Genomic DNA, 16,591 nt, shown 5'->3' on the forward strand with positions numbered 1-16,591 from the left:
ATAATTTAATTAATGCTAATGTATGCTGTCTTATTTGTAATGGAGTTGTAAGATTGTGTTCCTTCAAGTGAACCTACATGTAAAGGCTTGCCAACTTAATTTTTATTATTCCACCATTAAAAAAAGTTCGATGTCTCATTTTTGAGCTGAAGAGAGCATTGAGGTTGAAGCTTGAATCTGCAGACTCATCACTATGATGACAGACGGTTTAAGTGTCCTGATTTGGCAGCATCAAAGTAAAGCAGCATTCGTCAGAGGAAATACACTCCCACATCACACACTCCACCTGCTATAAATCTCAGAGCCATGATCGCTGCAGGTACCAGAAAGGTCGAGTACAGCAGAGAGGTCCCCGACAACAGCAGGAAAAAAAATGGCTTTAAAATTCGCACTCTTATTGGTGAGTTCTTTTTGAGTGTCTGAGTGCTTTTAACTCAAATCTAAGTTTCGTTTTTATTGTGCATAGGATTGTTTCTCAAAAGGAAACCCTTAAACATGTGAGCTGGGTCTTCGTTTTAGTGTTTCTGTTTCTGTTTGTGTGTGTGTGTGTGTGTGAGTGAAACAAGTGTTTCAGCTAGCACTTATAACAAAGAACTGGGTTTTTACAATACAACAATACAAAGGCCAAGGAGTGAAGTCTGACTGCAGGTGTCAGTTCTGATTATTCTGCAGAAATTATGGAATAAAAATTCTAATACACCCTACGATTGGGTTCTAAATTTTTTTAAATTTTTAACACATTTCTTACGCTTTTTGTAGAAATTATAAAAATTCAAAATCTTTTACATCAGGGGTTCTAGGTGTTGGCAGGGCCTCCTGTCCTGCACATTGCAGTGTTCTACACTTCTATTGAGAAATTAGTTGATGAGTTAGATCAGGTGAGCTGGAAGTTGAGAGAACACTGCAATGTTTAGCACAGGGTTTTTTTCCAGGACCAGCTTGAGAACCATGTGTGTAGAAGAACATTAAAATGTTGAGCTGCAGATAAGATCATATGGTTTCAACTGGTTGAGATCTATTCAAACTAAAATATCATTTATTGTAGTAAATTACATCGTTAGGGTTTTTCCTGATGCTCAAATGAACTGGATTTTCTAAATGTAAAAAACTAAAACAGGTGAAATGAAAGATTTATTTTATTTTTTGGTCTCCACAGCTACCATATATGATGATAATGATGATTGCGATGATGGTCGCTCAGGCTGCTCCTCATAAACCTCCAGGAAAAGTCAGCACTCATCGCAAACCTCCTGAAGATGATGCCCCGAAATATTACATCGTCGGCAACCTGGAACACGAAATCAAGACGACATCGCACTCTGTGCGGCCCATCCACAACGACTCCATCTCACCCTGGGAATACATGTAAACACACACACACACACATAGTTTTTGTATCATTTTTAATGTGTGCAAAAAATGAGCTCCGACGCTGGTTTTAAACACACAGGTCTTCTAAAGGTTTTCTAGAAAATTGTTTTATATTTGCTAATTTTCTTTCTAGTGAGATATTTAATGGATCATTTTTCACATTGTTTACGTTATTTACATGCGTAAACATTGCACTAAAGCTGTGTTGTTTGGGATTTAATCTGATCGATCTCTTTATTGGTGTTTTTGCAGCACCACGACCGATTTGAATCGGATTCCAGCGCAGCTCCATGAGGCCCGGTGCCTCCTGAGCGGCTGTTTAAACTGGGAAGGAGTCGAGACCATGGAGCTGGAGTCCAGACGGATTATCCGGCAGATTCCGGTGCTGCAGAGAGTCCGAGGCGACGACAAAAACTACAACTTCAGACTGGAATATAAAGCCATCTCAGTGGGCTGCACCTGTGTGCGTCCGTACGTCCAGGAGATCTGACACAGGGGACACTGAACTTCTTGTGGAGCTTTACTCTTAACTCTATTATTATTATTATTATTATTATTATTATTTATGTATTCCCTGCTCATCTTTTTGTAAAATTTTATTTTATTTATTAGTTAATTAATTTTTTCCCCATGTGTGTTACATCTGTTATTTATTCACTTAAGATATGTATGAGAATATAAAGTGAATTAAACTAATTTATTAAACAAAAGAACCATGTTGTCTTATGTTCCCCTTTACATAAGTTAATGTTCGACTGGTTCTAGCACCAGCACTCCAAAAACACACACACAGATAATCAGAAAAATTACAGGGCTTGGTGGTTACTTGGTGCAGTGTTTTGCCCTCTTCTGTTGAGTTTGTTATGAATTAGGCTGGGTTTTTTAAATTCATTAATTAGCTTAAGAACTACTTGGCTACCTGTTTTTGTAAAGTTTAGAAGGTTATATGATGCTTAGAAACTCATGGTAATGTGTTGTTGTTGTTGTTGTTGTTGTTCATTTCCAAAAGCTTCAGCTCACATCCTCATCATGATCAGAAGCTCAGACCTCACCACAGATCTCCATCACGCTCCGAACCTGAGTACCAAGTCCTGCACATGTTGTTCCGAGCTCTGATCATTCGCATCTCATTCATACCTCCCTTAGAAGAACAGGAACGTTTATTCTTAGCTCTTTGTAACTTTTTTCTACTTCAATAAATAATGTGTTTTGTAGCAAATCTCAAAAGTTAATTTGTAGTTAATTTATTATAAGCTCTGGATTGTTCCTGTGAGAACCAGGTGCAGATGATGACAGATGATCAGACCAGAGGTTGAAACAAGCAAAAAGGGAAATTAGATCACTGCTGTTACATAAACAACAACAATTTATTCAAAATTGTATATTTTGGCCAAATAAAAGTCACATATTTCAATATTTCACTGGATCCCTTTTTGCTTTGATTACAGTCGTGGTATCGTTTTGATAAGTTTATGCATGTCACAACATTTATTTTCATTAAGAGTTGTATTCATTTCTTTCCAAGATATTGTATTGTCTAAGGTCTGTGTTACCCTAGCCATGTGTGAAGATTCAGTCTCATGCTCCCTGAACCACTCTTTTACAATTTGAGCCTGATGAATTCTGGCATCATCATCATCTTGGGATATCCCGTGCCATCAGGAGAAAAAACAAACTGGTAATTCAGTATATTCAGGTCATCAGCTGACTTCACTTATGCATCACGTCATCCATCTCTCTTCTTACCCTGGAACAGGGTAAATCTGAACTCATCAGACCACATGAAAAATTTCCAGTGCTCCATTCTACTCTTTTTGTCGCACTTTCCTTTATTTATGACCATCTTGTATTTCCTTTATTTCTAACCATCTTGTATTTCCTTTATTTCTGACCATCTAGCAAACTAAAGAATTCCCCTTTACTGAGAGGTGATTTACTTACAGCTGTTTAGAGTTCTCTTAGAATTAAGCGTTTAAGTGATCAGGCTCATTCAGGAGGTTTTTCTGATCACATTTATTCCTCAAAGACGATGGTTCACCTTTCAGGCTTTAATAATGTGTTTAACACTTCTTAACTCAGTTTAAGTAGTTTCAGCAATCTCCTTAGTTGTTTTCTTTGCAAATTGCTTGTGTATGATGAAACCATGCTGATAAGCTTTTCTTATAAATGAGAAACTGAAAAACCTCACACAAGAATCGTTACAGGATTGGTCTGAAACAGGAATCTCGGTTTGAAAGCACCTAAATGTTACAGCTGTGTGTTGAATACGTACATAGGGCTCATGTGTGACTTTTATCGATTGCTGGTGTGAAGGTTCAGTGGTGTGTAAGATATCGTCTTCCGTGGTGAGTGTTTTAGGTGTTAAGGCTGAGTGAATGAATAAAACAACTACAGCCGTAGCACACAGCATGTCTTTAATGCCCTTCGCATCTAAAATATATTACAGATTTCTGTACAGCAAAATCAGAAACCAGCTGATCATGGAGGTGCTGGAATACATTCACAGCAAACCAGAGGATTTAAGGTCTCGCCTTATAACAAAACAGGCACAGGAAAGTCCACACACACACACACACACACATGCACACATATTTACACATACACACACACACACATTTTTGGCACATTTGGCTCCTTGTATTTTATTAGCGCCACTCTTGTCTCCGACTCTACTGGAAAACTCGGCACTGTTTCTCATCTCGCAAAAAAAAAAAAAAACAACCTCCAGAAAATCCATCAGAACCATAGCAACATCACAACCTTTTGTGATTTTCGCTTTTTGTTTGTTCGTTTGTTCGTTTGTTTGTTTGTATGTTAAGTTTTTCCAAAAAGCTAATAAAGCTCACAGCTTTATCGTATTCAGTCCTTTGGTTGATCAGGATCCAAAAATGTTCAGAAGACCTCAAGGCACCTGGAAGATAAAGGCCAGAGATACCGCGGTTAGGAACAGAACCACGCAAAACACACAAAAAACACACGCACACACACGGAAACGGAGTTTTACACACTTTATCAGGTCATGCAAGTATTAAAACAAACAGGAAATAAAGCCACAGGTCACATGATTTACTTCCTCTTAAATCTGGCCCTGATCATTTTTTTTTTTAATCTCTAGCACAATTAAACTAATACAAACCACTTGTACCCTCACAAACAAGAAGTTTCTTACAAAGACATGACAAAGACACATCACAACCGTACATTCCGCGTGTTAAAAAACCTTAAAAGAAATGAAAGACATACAGATGTTCTTATTTTTAAAAGCGCTATACTGTATAAACAAAATTGAATTGAATTAAATGTAATTGATTTTTTCTGACGCTATCGTTTCTGGTGTTTATTTGGCTTTCAAGTGCACAAATCTCAAATCAAACTCACACCACACACTTCCTTATTACAACATTATCACAACATCTAACATCATGCCAGATACAGGACCCCTAACGCCCCCCAACACCAACACCACCACCAAATGATAAAATAAAAATAACTGAAACGGACAGCAGACCATATGTGTGTGTGTGCATGTGTGTGCGTGTGTGTGTTTGTTTGTGTGCGCATGCGCTACTGCCAATCCACCTCCATCTGCGCTTTACTTTTCCTCACCTCCTCAGCGTGTTTCTCCTGCAATGCAAAAAACACAAAAGACAAAAAAAACCCTGTTAAATATCACGACTCACACACACACACACTGCACTGAGTCTGTAGTCTAATAACTGAGACGCAAACAAATGTAATCTTAAATGTGAGCGATTTAGCATGAGCTGAAGCGCTAGCTCTGGCAAATAGGATTTAACATGCTAGCATGTCCAAATGTCAATCTGACTAAACAGCTAAACTGTATTTCTTTACAATAACAACCTGCTACGCTAGTCATTTAGCTTGGCAATAATTAGTATTTGTAAATAATTTGTTTTTCAGTTTAATGGTTGAAATTGCTTCAGGTATAAAAGATTTCAAAGCATATTTAGCAGCTAATGTTCGCTAAATATGAAGTCATTTTGCATTTTGAGTCATATTTGTATTAGTTAGATGGATCCTGCTAAATCAGTTATCATTAAACAAGATGTACTGTAAAAGCTAACTAATCAAATACTGAATATTCATGAAAATTAGTCTGAGTAAGTGGATTTTAGCGGACGTTAGAGTGTGCGGATGTGTGTAGCATGGATTAGATTAGCGTTGGCGACTCACCTTCTCCTGCAGGCGCTCAAGCATGGCGGCGATGTGAGCTTCTCTGTTCTCCTTGTTGATCTCCATCCTCTGCTCCAGCTTCTCTTTGGCCATTTTGATAAAATTGGTCTGTTCCTCCATGGCTTTCTGAACCACTCCGCGCTCGTGCTCTCGCTTTTCTGCTAAATGTTTCAGAAGTTCGGCCTCTTGACCCTGAAACATACAGAAGCAGCATTATGAAACTGATGTTAACGCTTGTCATTAGCGGGGTGTTAACAAACAGCATCGAGTCCTGGACCCTGATTAGTCAGAAGGTATAGATTAATTTCCTATAACAGAATTGCTTAGAGCAGAGCAGCTGCAGGTTAAATTCATTCAACTCCCTGTAACCAATCAGGATCCAGGATTATGCAGAGCTGTGGTCTAAGAGTAAGTAATGCTGATCTCTCACCTTCCTCCTCTCCTCCGCGGCATCCAGCTTCTTCTGGATCTCCTCCAGTGAGGGGTCTCTGCGGGGCGGGATGGTGGGATTAAACTCTCTCTGACCGTCGAACGATGGCGGCCTCAGAATGACCTCGAAGGCCTGACCTGAGGAACGCTTGTTCAGCTCGATCACCTCCATGTCTTTGATAAGGCACAGGTTCAGATCCACCACACCTGCGCAAAACATACCACACACATTAACTAAAGAAGAACATAAAGAAGTATATCATATATATATAAATATATTAAATGGCTTTCTAATATTAGACATAATGTTTATTCTAATAAAACAGCAGATAAACCTTTTAAAATAGGTGTGGCCTAATATTCTAATATTCTATAATATGATGTAAATACTGAATTGACATCAGTCTATCAGGAATAGATATCTGATAATGTGTGTGTGTGTGTGTGTGTGTGTGCTTACCTTGGTGGTTTTTTTTGGTAGTTTTCTCTTTAGACTCTGGAATAATGCAGGAGCAGAAGTAGGCCACCAGGGGGAGCTCCCTCATCTTCTCTTTGTATGCTGCACCAAAAAACACAAGGACACGTTTACCCTCTTTATGTTTACACACAGATGCACACACACACACACACACACACACACATAAACAAACATACCTGCAAGAGTCATTGTTCTGTCTCTGAAGGTGAGTCTGGACCGGACCTGTGAAAAAACACATACATTTTAATTAATGGTGGTGGCTCAGTGTGTCAAGGCTCTAAGTTACTGATCGGAAGGTTGGCGGTCCGAGTCCCAACTCTGCAAGGTTGAGCCCTTTGACCAAGGCCCTTAACCCTGTCTGTTTCTGGGGTGCCATATAATGGCTGCCCCTGTGCTCTGACCCCAGCCTACTAACAAGAAGCTGGGATGTGCGAAGTGCAGTAATGTGCAGTAATGTATATGTGATAAATTAAAGCCGAACTTAAGTTAAAAATGATGTCATTAGGCATCAGATCCTGAGATGATGTGATGATGTCATAATTCCTCAATGATACGTTCTTGTGTTAAACCTTATATCTGGTTTCAAGAGTAAAATCACTCAGGAAGTAAAGCTGTCACGTATAAGTGACAGCTCTAATGCAGTGGTCCTGGATGAACCCCTGCCCTACATTTTTTAGTGCTCTCTCAGCACACCAAATTTAACTCGTCAGCTAATTAACAGCATTTTCTGACTTGAAGAAGGTGTGTAGCACAGGGAGGTGTCTAGGTCGATGGTTGAGAAGAACTGATCTGTTGAAAAAACCCTGAGCATTCTTCTTATTCTGGCTCCAGATAAATGATCCATGCTAAATTAATGCTAATAAATACAGCAACATTAATAAACATACTGCTGTAAAGAATGCTAATGCTGCACTAATCAACTAGCAGGCATATTTTGTGTGTCTGTATTTATCTGTTAATTCTGTCATTTTTTACATTTTTTAGAGTCCATGTCTTTTCTGTTTTTTTCTCTTTCTTCTACCCACACTTGTTGACTCACTCACTGTGCTCTCTCTCTCTCGCTCTCTCTCGCTCTCTCTCCCCCACTCTCTCTCCTTCTCCATGTGCCTCCACATTTACAATCCCACCACACACACACTTTTACACACCCACATATACACATTTAGTCTGCACGAGCAGCGCAGGCTGATTGCAACATGTAGGCCAAATCGTGCATCAAACTTTTCTCTTTGCAAAATGTGCACTTTATTATCAATATGTCTAAAAAAAAAACACATTTGTTTTTAATTCAAATGCATTTAATATGTCTAATCTAATTTTGCCTCTAATACACGTTTTTACGTAATCATGTGCAAGATGTGGGATGTGAGCTGTTTGCCCTTCTGTGTGTGACTATAAACTAGTACACTATACTACACTTTATAAAAGTATAAAGAATTTACTTAAGTGTAATTATTATTATATAATAATATAGTCATAAAGCAATTCAATAAAAAATGGTTGTTTTTTGTTTTTTTTCTCAGCAGAGATTCTGTAAGCAGTCTTAGTGTGTGTGTGTGTGTGTGTGTGTGTGTGCATGGAGGCTGCAGAGGTTAAGACACACCAGCTACTAAGCTTCTCCCACCAACACACACGCACACACTCTTTGTGTATAAAAACAATCTACACTTTAATGCACTGTAATTATTGCAAATGTTTCAGAATGATTCATTTAAATGATTCTGAACAATTCAGAATTGATTCATATAACTGATCCCAAATGATTCATCGCAGTCTAGAACGATTGATAAAGACAAAAATTAAAGATCATTTTTTAATTTTTAAAAATGCATAAAGATTATCAACACAAAAGGAATCAATAATTCTTAAAAAAAACTGACTCATTCTAAAAAATATATATAATTAATATAAATATGTTGCATTTACAAATTGCACAAATGTTAAAAAAAAAAGATTTTACAGGCTGAAAATAAAACAAAGGGTCTGTAAATTAAACACATATACTGTTTTATTTGTTCCACTCTGCACTTCTAACTCTAGACAAGAGATGATGTCATTCTCCGATGATGTCATCTCACATGCACAACTCTCCCTAGCTTCAGAAATGCATGCATGTTTGCAAGCTTAATTTGCTTTTTTTTTTAAATATGCATGCACTTTTACACTTTACATGCAAGATTACATTGTTTTTACAGAATTCCTTGAAGAACATCAAAGCAACGCAGCAACATCACTTTTGTGCTCTTTGTCTACAGTCTGTGATAAGAAGATGAACAAGCAGAACATGTGTAGGTGTGTGTGAGAGCGAGCAAGCGAGTGTTTAAGAAAAGAAAAAATTAAGAGTGTGTGCAGATGTAAAGCTGAGATCTTACCTCCGCTCCTTGGTGTGATGTCTGGTTTGTGTGTCTGGGCGCTGTGTCCTGTCTCTGTGCTGCTGTTTGACTGCGCAGCATCAGCACCACTTCTGCTCTTTAAAGCATTACATCACCTCCCTGTGCTCTGATTGGCTGAGAGGAATGCTGCGCTCTGATTGGCTGAGAGGATGGAGAAAGGGGGACAGGGGGGTGATTAACTCTTTGTTAGAAGAGCTGCAAAGATTTACATATCAATATCGATACGTGCTGGACGCACTGCAGGAGATTATATTGTTTTCTATTTTTATTTTTACATTTCAGAGATGCAGAGATTTGATTCTTAAATCACTTTGGAACAATTATTTTTAACAATTATTTACTCAGACAGAATGGGTGTAGTCTGGTGTAAAGAAAAAAAAGCCGCCTGACACTACAAGCTTGCTAAAAGGAATCCCCTGTGATGGGAAAACACAGAATCTCTAAGGGTTCTCCTAAAAGCCTAAACATTGCTTAAAACTTGATCTATATCTAGATTATTGAAAGCTCTCTTTTTTATAGACAAAAAATATTTTTTGCATGGTCCTATATAGGCAGATTCTTTTTTTTTTTTTCTAAAAAAAAAAATAATAATAATAAAGTAGATGTTGTGGAGAACCCTGCCCCTGCAGGGGAAAAAAATGTTCTTTAACAGGTTCCAAAATGGTTCTAGTTTGATACATACAGTATTCTGATAATGAAACTCATCTTTCTCACCTAGGACTCTACACTGAAACAATCCTCCAGAGGATCTTTCTCACCTGAAGAACATCTTAATGGTTCTAGATGTAAACAATTTGCTCAGGATTTCTGCAAGAGGTTCAAGCTGACATTTACAGCTTTTATAAACTTGCATGCATGAGACCATTTTTCTATGAGTTCTCCAGGAAAGTGGTTCTTTTTCGGTCACGTCGATGACAGATCAGTCTTGTTTGATGAATCATCACTCAAAAAGGTTGTCAGAAATAAAAGTCGTCTCAGTCACTGGAAATCAGACACTTCACTAGAAAGAAGGACTTAATCTAGTTCTGACCGGTTCTGCACTAGACAGGGTTCTAGTTTAAGGAGGGAGTATTAGTTAAGTATTAGTATTAGTAGAACCTTTTTGGAAGATAAAACTCCTTATTTATACAAAGAACCCTAAAAGAAGTGAAAGTGTGTTATGTTCATTTATTCATCTTTTATACTTCTTACTCTGTACAGGGTCGCGGGGCCCTGGAGCCAATCCCAGGAAACTTTTCACACACACACACACACACACACACTTTATATACACATATATATACATGTTATATACAACAGTGTTTGCTATAATGTTAGAAAAAAAATTTTCCATTTCCCAAGTGAAGGAACTCTATACACTCTATAGAAGCTGAAGAACGCTTGTGTTCTATGTCCTCCTGAGTGTAGAACCTGAACCTGGAGGCTCCCCACACTGTACCTGTTGCAGTCCGGAAGCTACTGTCAGCAAAATCAGCCGATTTAGGTGGATGAAGTACCTGAAAGTGTGCAGAAGAGTGAGACTTCAGAACAGCAGCAGAGAACCCTGCTCTAGAGCAACCAGAATACCCATAATGCACCTGTAAATAGAGTGTTTAAAAAGACAGAGGTGGATAAAGTGAGAGGAGAAAGTTTGTGCTCCTCAGACTCGTGTCTCTAATGCTCCGTGATTCATTTTGCGATTTCTGAAAGGTTCTGGTGAGAAACCGGTTCTGTCCGGCTGATCATCGATCTGAAATGTCAGCTCTATAAATACTGAGGCGGAGATTTATAAAGTGTGTGTCATCATGTGTGAGCAGTGTGTGAGAGCAGTAGAGCAGCAGCAGCAGATCCTCACAGTAAGCACAGTCTCACACACTGCCATCTGTCACACACACACACACACACACACACACACACACACACACACACACACACTCTCTCTCTCATATAGTGTGTATTGTATATGATTATTTGATGATTATTTTCTTTGCATTTTATTCAGTTTGCTTTTTAAGAATGGCATTATTTATTAATTAAATATTTACTATAACTTAATAAATAAATAATAAAATATTTTTAGAAATATTTTTTAATTATTTATATTTCTTTATTTTTCCTGATAAATTGTTCCAAAAATATTCATTCTATTTAACTTTTTTTCATTTTTAAATGTTCATTATTTTTTATTTATGCCTTATTACTGTATTTTACCATTTCATTTTTAGAATTCATTAAAAAACAAATAAAAAAACTTTCTGAATTTGATTATTTGTTTAATTCTACTATATAAGTGATTACTGTGATCTTCAAGACTTGGATTTAAATTCTATTATTACTGACATTTTTAGCATGTTATTTCATCCATGCATTCTCTATAGTGCTTATCGTGTATAGGGTCGTGGTAGGCCTTGAGCCTGTCTCAGGGTACAAGGTAGGGTACACCTGGATGAGGTGCCAACCCGTTACAGAGCAAACGTTTTGGCAGTTGAGGGTTAAGGGCCTTGCTCAAGAGCCCAACAGTGGCAACTTGGTGGTTGTGGGGTTTGAACCTGGGACCTTCTGAACTGTAGTCCAATGCCTTAACCACTGAGCTACCCCTGGCCCCACACACACACGCACGCACGCACGCGCGCACGCACACACATAATAGAAACCAGAATACTCAAAACCATAATACTTAAAGGAAACCCACTGAGCACAGGGAGAACATACAAACTCCACACACACACAGAGGCAGGTGAGATTTGAACCTACATCCCTGGTGGTGCGAGGTGCCAGTGTTACCCCTTAAGTTACTGTGTCTTAATAATGAATGCATCTTGTTTTAATATTATTTAATTTTTAATGTTACACATTTAAGTTGTTCTTAATACATCTGTTTATTAGTAAATCATTAGTAAACTCCATAATCTGGTTTCATTGCGGCACAAGTGTGTGTATGTGCACGCGTGGTATGTTAGAGAGAGAGAGAGAGAGAGAGAGAGAGAGGCAGGTTACAATCGGCATGCGCTCCTCGTGCAGACTAAATGTGTATACGTGGGTGTGTGAAAGTGTGTGTGGAAGTGCATGTGGTGGAATTTTAAATCTGGAGGCAAAAAGAGAGAGAGAGAGAGAAAGCACGAGAGAAAGAGAGAGAGAGAGAGAGAGATATGAGGTTGCAGGTGACTCCTTTTTTATTCATTTAACACTTAACACTACACAAATCACTTCACACACAGCATATCTTCCACATAATCCTTTACTCATATTTACACACACTTCTGGAGTGTGACCAGAGCTCTCTCTCTCTCTCTCTCTATCAACAGTTCTCTCGCTGGCTTTAGAACGCTCATGAAACACATAGTTCTTCAGGGGTGAACTCACAGAGCATCATGTTCCCTATGTAGCGTTCCCTGTAGTGGACCTGTTTACCAAAGGCGGGGGAAGGGAGATGAGAGAGATGCACACACACACACACACACACACACACACACACACACACACACACACAGACACGCACACACACACACCTCATCTGCTATTCTGCACACACTCAGTGATGTCATCCAGATGATGTCTGGGTGAGAGAGAGAGAGAGAGAGAGAGAGAGAGAGAGGGGGGAGGTTAAAGAAGGTTAAAGAAATGACAAATGAGAATTGCAAAGGGTTCTACAGAGAGAGAGCCATGACCTCAGGATTGGAGAGAGAGGGAGAAAGAGAGAGAGAGAGAGAGAGAGCAAAAAACAAGCTGAGAGGGAAGCCTCATCACAAAAAACAGAGCAGTGATGTCATCGTCGACCAATCAGATGCATCCACAGCATGAGTGTGTGTGTCTTCTCTACAGTGATGCAGTCTCTCCTGCATACCTGAACCACCTCACATCTGAACCAACACAGCACTGAACGAGAGACAGATTCTGCAGCAAATCAGCAGATCTCCATCACACCCCGACCTCCTCACACTTCTCTTTATATTAATAATAATTCATCAATCAATGCTCATTGTTACTGCAACAGCGTGTAATATTTTAAGATTTCAGCCTTGGACATGTGATTAGATTTAAATTTGAGTGTGCGTCATTTTCCTGCGAGCTTCTCACCATCCTGCCTTTCCCAGCATCATTACTTATAAACGCATTAATCCGTAATGACGTCATTCCACAGGTCCTGTGCTGCAGAACCATGACTCAGAATTTATGATGTAATGACATTCTACAGAATATCACACCTCACACACACCTCACTCGGTCCAATTCCAGAAACGTTTGCTTGTGTAAAAAACGCTGAGGCTCCATCTTTAACTCACTTGAGCCAAAACTTCAGCCAGAAAGTACTTTCTTAAGTGAGGCGAGTGTGTAAGAGCAGGACATATAGGGGGCATGTTCACACACCTATACAGTACCGTGAAAAAGTATTTCCCTTTTGTGAATTTTTTATTCTTTTTTTTTTTTGCATACATATTAGATCATCAAACTAATTTTAAAACAACACAAAGATAACATCAGTAAATACAAAATGCATTTTTTAAATGATTTTATTTATTAAAGGAAGAAAAAAAGCTGTCCAAACCCACCTGGCACAATGTGAAAAAGTAATTACCCCATTGCTAAATCATGAATGAAATGTTGAATCAAGAAATCCCTTCCAGTAAATAAAACCTGTCTGACAAAGTAAAGCACACATTATGCCGCGATTTAGAGTACCAAAGTAAGTGACATTACTCAAACTAGAAAGGGTTACTAAGCCATTTCTAAGGCTTTTGAACTCCAGCAAACCATGGTAAGAGTTATTATCCACATATGGAAAAAACTTATGCCTTCGCAGGCATAGCCGGCCTATTACTCCAAGAGCACAAACGATGAATATCCATGAGCTCATCCAAGAACCCAGAACAAGGTCAGTTGTACATGACTTTAACTTTTTGAAAGGTGTGCACCCTTTTACATCTAGTGTAACCCTAACACAACATTTCATGAAAAAGAACATCATACCAGCAGTCAAACATGGTGATGGTATTGTGATGATCCTCCTCAGGAATTTCTGGTAGAGCGCAGGATTCATGGTTCCATCAGTTTTGGCAAGTCGTCCAGGTCCTCAAAATTGCTGAATGGCTCAAACGAACAGGAATGAGGTTTTGGAATGACCAAGTCAAAACCTGGACCTTAAATCCTGTGGCATGCTTGGAAACCCTCCAATGTGGATGAATTTAAACAATTCTAAAAAGAAGAGCGGGCCAAAATTCCTCCACAGCGATGTAAAAGACTCATTGCTAGTTATCGCAAACGTTTAATTGCAGTTGATGCCACCGAGGGTGGCACAACCAGTTATTAGGTTTAGGCAACAATTACTTATTTACATAGGGCCAGACAGTTTTTTTTTAAATCATTTAAAAAAAGCATTTTGTATATATTTGGGTTATCTTTGTGTAATATTAAAATTTGTTTGCTTCAATCAAGTGTAGGGATGGGAATTGATAAGATTTTTACGTTTCCAATTCCATTTTCGATTCGGCTTAACAATTCGATTTTTTATCGATTCCCTTATCGATTCTCATTTGGAAGAAAAGGGACAACAAATTGTTGATTAGCATCACAAATGAAAAAAATATTAAATAATAAAATTAATTTTCTTCTGTAAAATTAACAAAATACAACAAATTATTTTGTGGCAATTCTACAACATTTTTTGGTGAAATACAACCAGACTTTTGAGCGTTTGTTCCGCTTAGGCGCCATGCATTGACTGAGCGTAAGCTACGCAACGTGCGTAAGTTACGCAATGCGCGTGATGACGTCATTAGTGCCCACTGGAATCATTTGCAAATTTTGCAAACAATTCAGAGGAATTGAAACACTGGGAACCGGTTCTCAACAAGAACCGGTTTTCGATTCCCATCCCTAATCAAGTGTGACAAATATGCAAAAAAAAAAAAAAAAAGGAAGGGGCAATTAAAAAAAAATGCTATTATACCTACACTCTGTTTGGTGGCTTTGCCCCTTCTGTTCAAAGTTCCACAAATTATATTATATTGCTAAAGGTATGTGCACCCCTGACCATTAGACCCATATGCCCCTGTTGAACATCCGGTGTTGAACATCAGGTCTCTGTGCAGGAGTTCTTCCACTCCAACATATCCTTAACACACCATGAAGCTTGCTTTGTGGTAAGAGTTTGCAGTTAAAGAAAGGAAAACTGTTACACAGCGTAGAGGTATTTTATACAATTTCATGTGCAAGGGTTATGGGTGCACATACTTTTAGTCACATAGTGTCTGTGAGCGATGTAACAGTAAAACCCTCACTAAATGTATTTGTTGTCTTGTTCCATAATAAACTTTGAGCTGTAACACCAATAAAGCAGGCCTTTGATCTCATCAGTGTGTGTGTGTGTGTTAAGGCAAAACTGCACGATAACTGAATTAAACATTGTGTCAGACATTTTCAGTGTGTCGTGATGAATGAAGAGAGAACTGTGAATAAATGTCAGGCTGATATCCGCCTCCACTCTCACTCAGCCTTACAGCTTTGCCCATGTGTGTGTATGTGTGTACGAGTGTGTGTGTGTGTCGCCTCGTCCGCTCCTCGTAGGCGGTTCATATTCACAAACAGATTCCCATTCAGCTCTACATCCTGTCTCTCTGTTGTCTGTGTGTGTGTGTGTGTGTGTGTGTGTGTGTGTGTGTGTAGTAACCCTGGCATGCTATTCAAAACGATAGTCTTTTATTCAGTGTGTGCTTCTCGTTCTTTCTCTTCAGTATATACTGCATATATGTGTGTGTGTGTGTGTGCGTGCGTGTGCACTTAAACACACATGTACCCACGCACATACAGTCAGGTCGCACTGTGTGTGTGACAGCAGGTGGGAAGTACAGTATGTGTAGGGGTAAATATCACCACATTGAAACACATACCCTTTGCACGAAAGGCTTATGCACAACTGCATGTACAATTTTTTCCAAAATTATTGGCACCGTTTACACCAAAGAACACGAACGACTCTATAAAATAGGAGAGCCAGCATGAACTTAAACATACACCAGCTGTCCTGTGATGTCTAAAACTTTTGGCTAGAGCTCCGGGGGATCTTAGGGCTTTATCCGTGTACAGCGTTCCACAGGTCTGAGTTTAAACCTCGGAAACTATTGTAGACGTTTGCACAAGATTGCAGTTGTGCCCGTTTTGATACAGATGGATGTTTGGCTTCTTGTTTCACAGAAGGGTCAAGCTACAGCTAAATCGTAACCTCTTAGCAGAGATAGAAAGGTTTTATACAGCAATATATAGTTACACATTGCAGAACGGCGTTGCTCCACGTTAGATGTGAGGGGTGCCAATTTTTTTTTGCCACACAACAGATTTTTTCTCTCCAGGAGTACAAGTAAATTTTCCTGCAGCATACTGGAGTGGAAATTTAAGGCGATTTTATGTACAATTTACTTCATATGAAATGTTTGGAGGGTGCTAATACTTTTTCAGGTGACACTACAGGGACAAAAAAAAAAAAAAGAAAAACTTTGGAGCAATAGAGAGCACGCATTTTCTCGTGTTTCACTTAGACAGTAGGCACTGGGTGAGTGACAGGTTCTTTTTTTTTTTCTTTTCTTTTCCTGAAGGTTATTTCACAAATTTGGACGTTAAAGCAAATGAACAGAAGGACAGAGGGCGGACAGATCCTCTCTCTCTCTCTTGCTCTCTCAGGCACCCACACCAGACACTTCATCACAGCAGGTCTCTGAGTGCAACATGCTGAATAAAATCTCCCACATCTGAC

At 38.9% G+C, this 16,591-nt stretch overlaps 2 protein-coding genes across 4 annotated transcripts; one reads left to right on the forward strand and one right to left on the reverse strand.

The window, feature by feature from the left end:
• Positions 1-338: 338 nt before the first annotated feature.
• il17a/f1 (interleukin 17a/f1) lies at positions 339-2,094 on the forward strand. The gene is made up of 3 exons (XM_053509210.1): positions 339-400; positions 1,157-1,365; positions 1,624-2,094. Exons 1-3 carry the CDS (start codon positions 374-376, stop codon positions 1,859-1,861), a joined length of 474 nt encoding a protein of 157 aa, XP_053365185.1. The 5' UTR covers positions 339-373; the 3' UTR covers positions 1,862-2,094.
• On the reverse strand, positions 1,336-8,991 carry stmn4l (stathmin-like 4, like). Of its 3 annotated transcripts, XR_008361847.1 has the most exons (8): positions 8,845-8,991; positions 6,649-6,694; positions 6,455-6,553; positions 5,996-6,201; positions 5,566-5,757; positions 4,978-4,995; positions 4,218-4,282; positions 1,336-1,353 (listed from the first exon to the last, which is right to left on the reverse strand). XR_008361847.1 is itself a non-coding variant. In XM_053509209.1 (7 exons), exons 1-7 carry the CDS (start codon positions 8,923-8,925, stop codon positions 4,274-4,276), a joined length of 651 nt encoding a protein of 216 aa, XP_053365184.1. In that variant the 5' UTR covers positions 8,926-8,991; the 3' UTR covers positions 3,769-4,273. The 3 variants fall into 3 exon arrangements, 2 of the variants coding, with proteins under 2 accessions (XP_053365184.1, XP_053365183.1); XM_053509209.1 differs by lacking the exon at positions 1,336-1,353 and having other exon boundaries at positions 3,769-4,282; XM_053509208.1 differs by lacking the exons at positions 1,336-1,353; positions 4,218-4,282 and having other exon boundaries at positions 4,290-4,995.
• Between the last annotated feature and the right edge of the window lie 7,600 nt (positions 8,992-16,591).

The sequence above is a fragment of the Clarias gariepinus genome, chromosome 13 (assembly GCF_024256425.1).
Source record: "Clarias gariepinus isolate MV-2021 ecotype Netherlands chromosome 13, CGAR_prim_01v2, whole genome shotgun sequence".
Taxonomy (NCBI): domain Eukaryota; kingdom Metazoa; phylum Chordata; class Actinopteri; order Siluriformes; family Clariidae; genus Clarias; species Clarias gariepinus.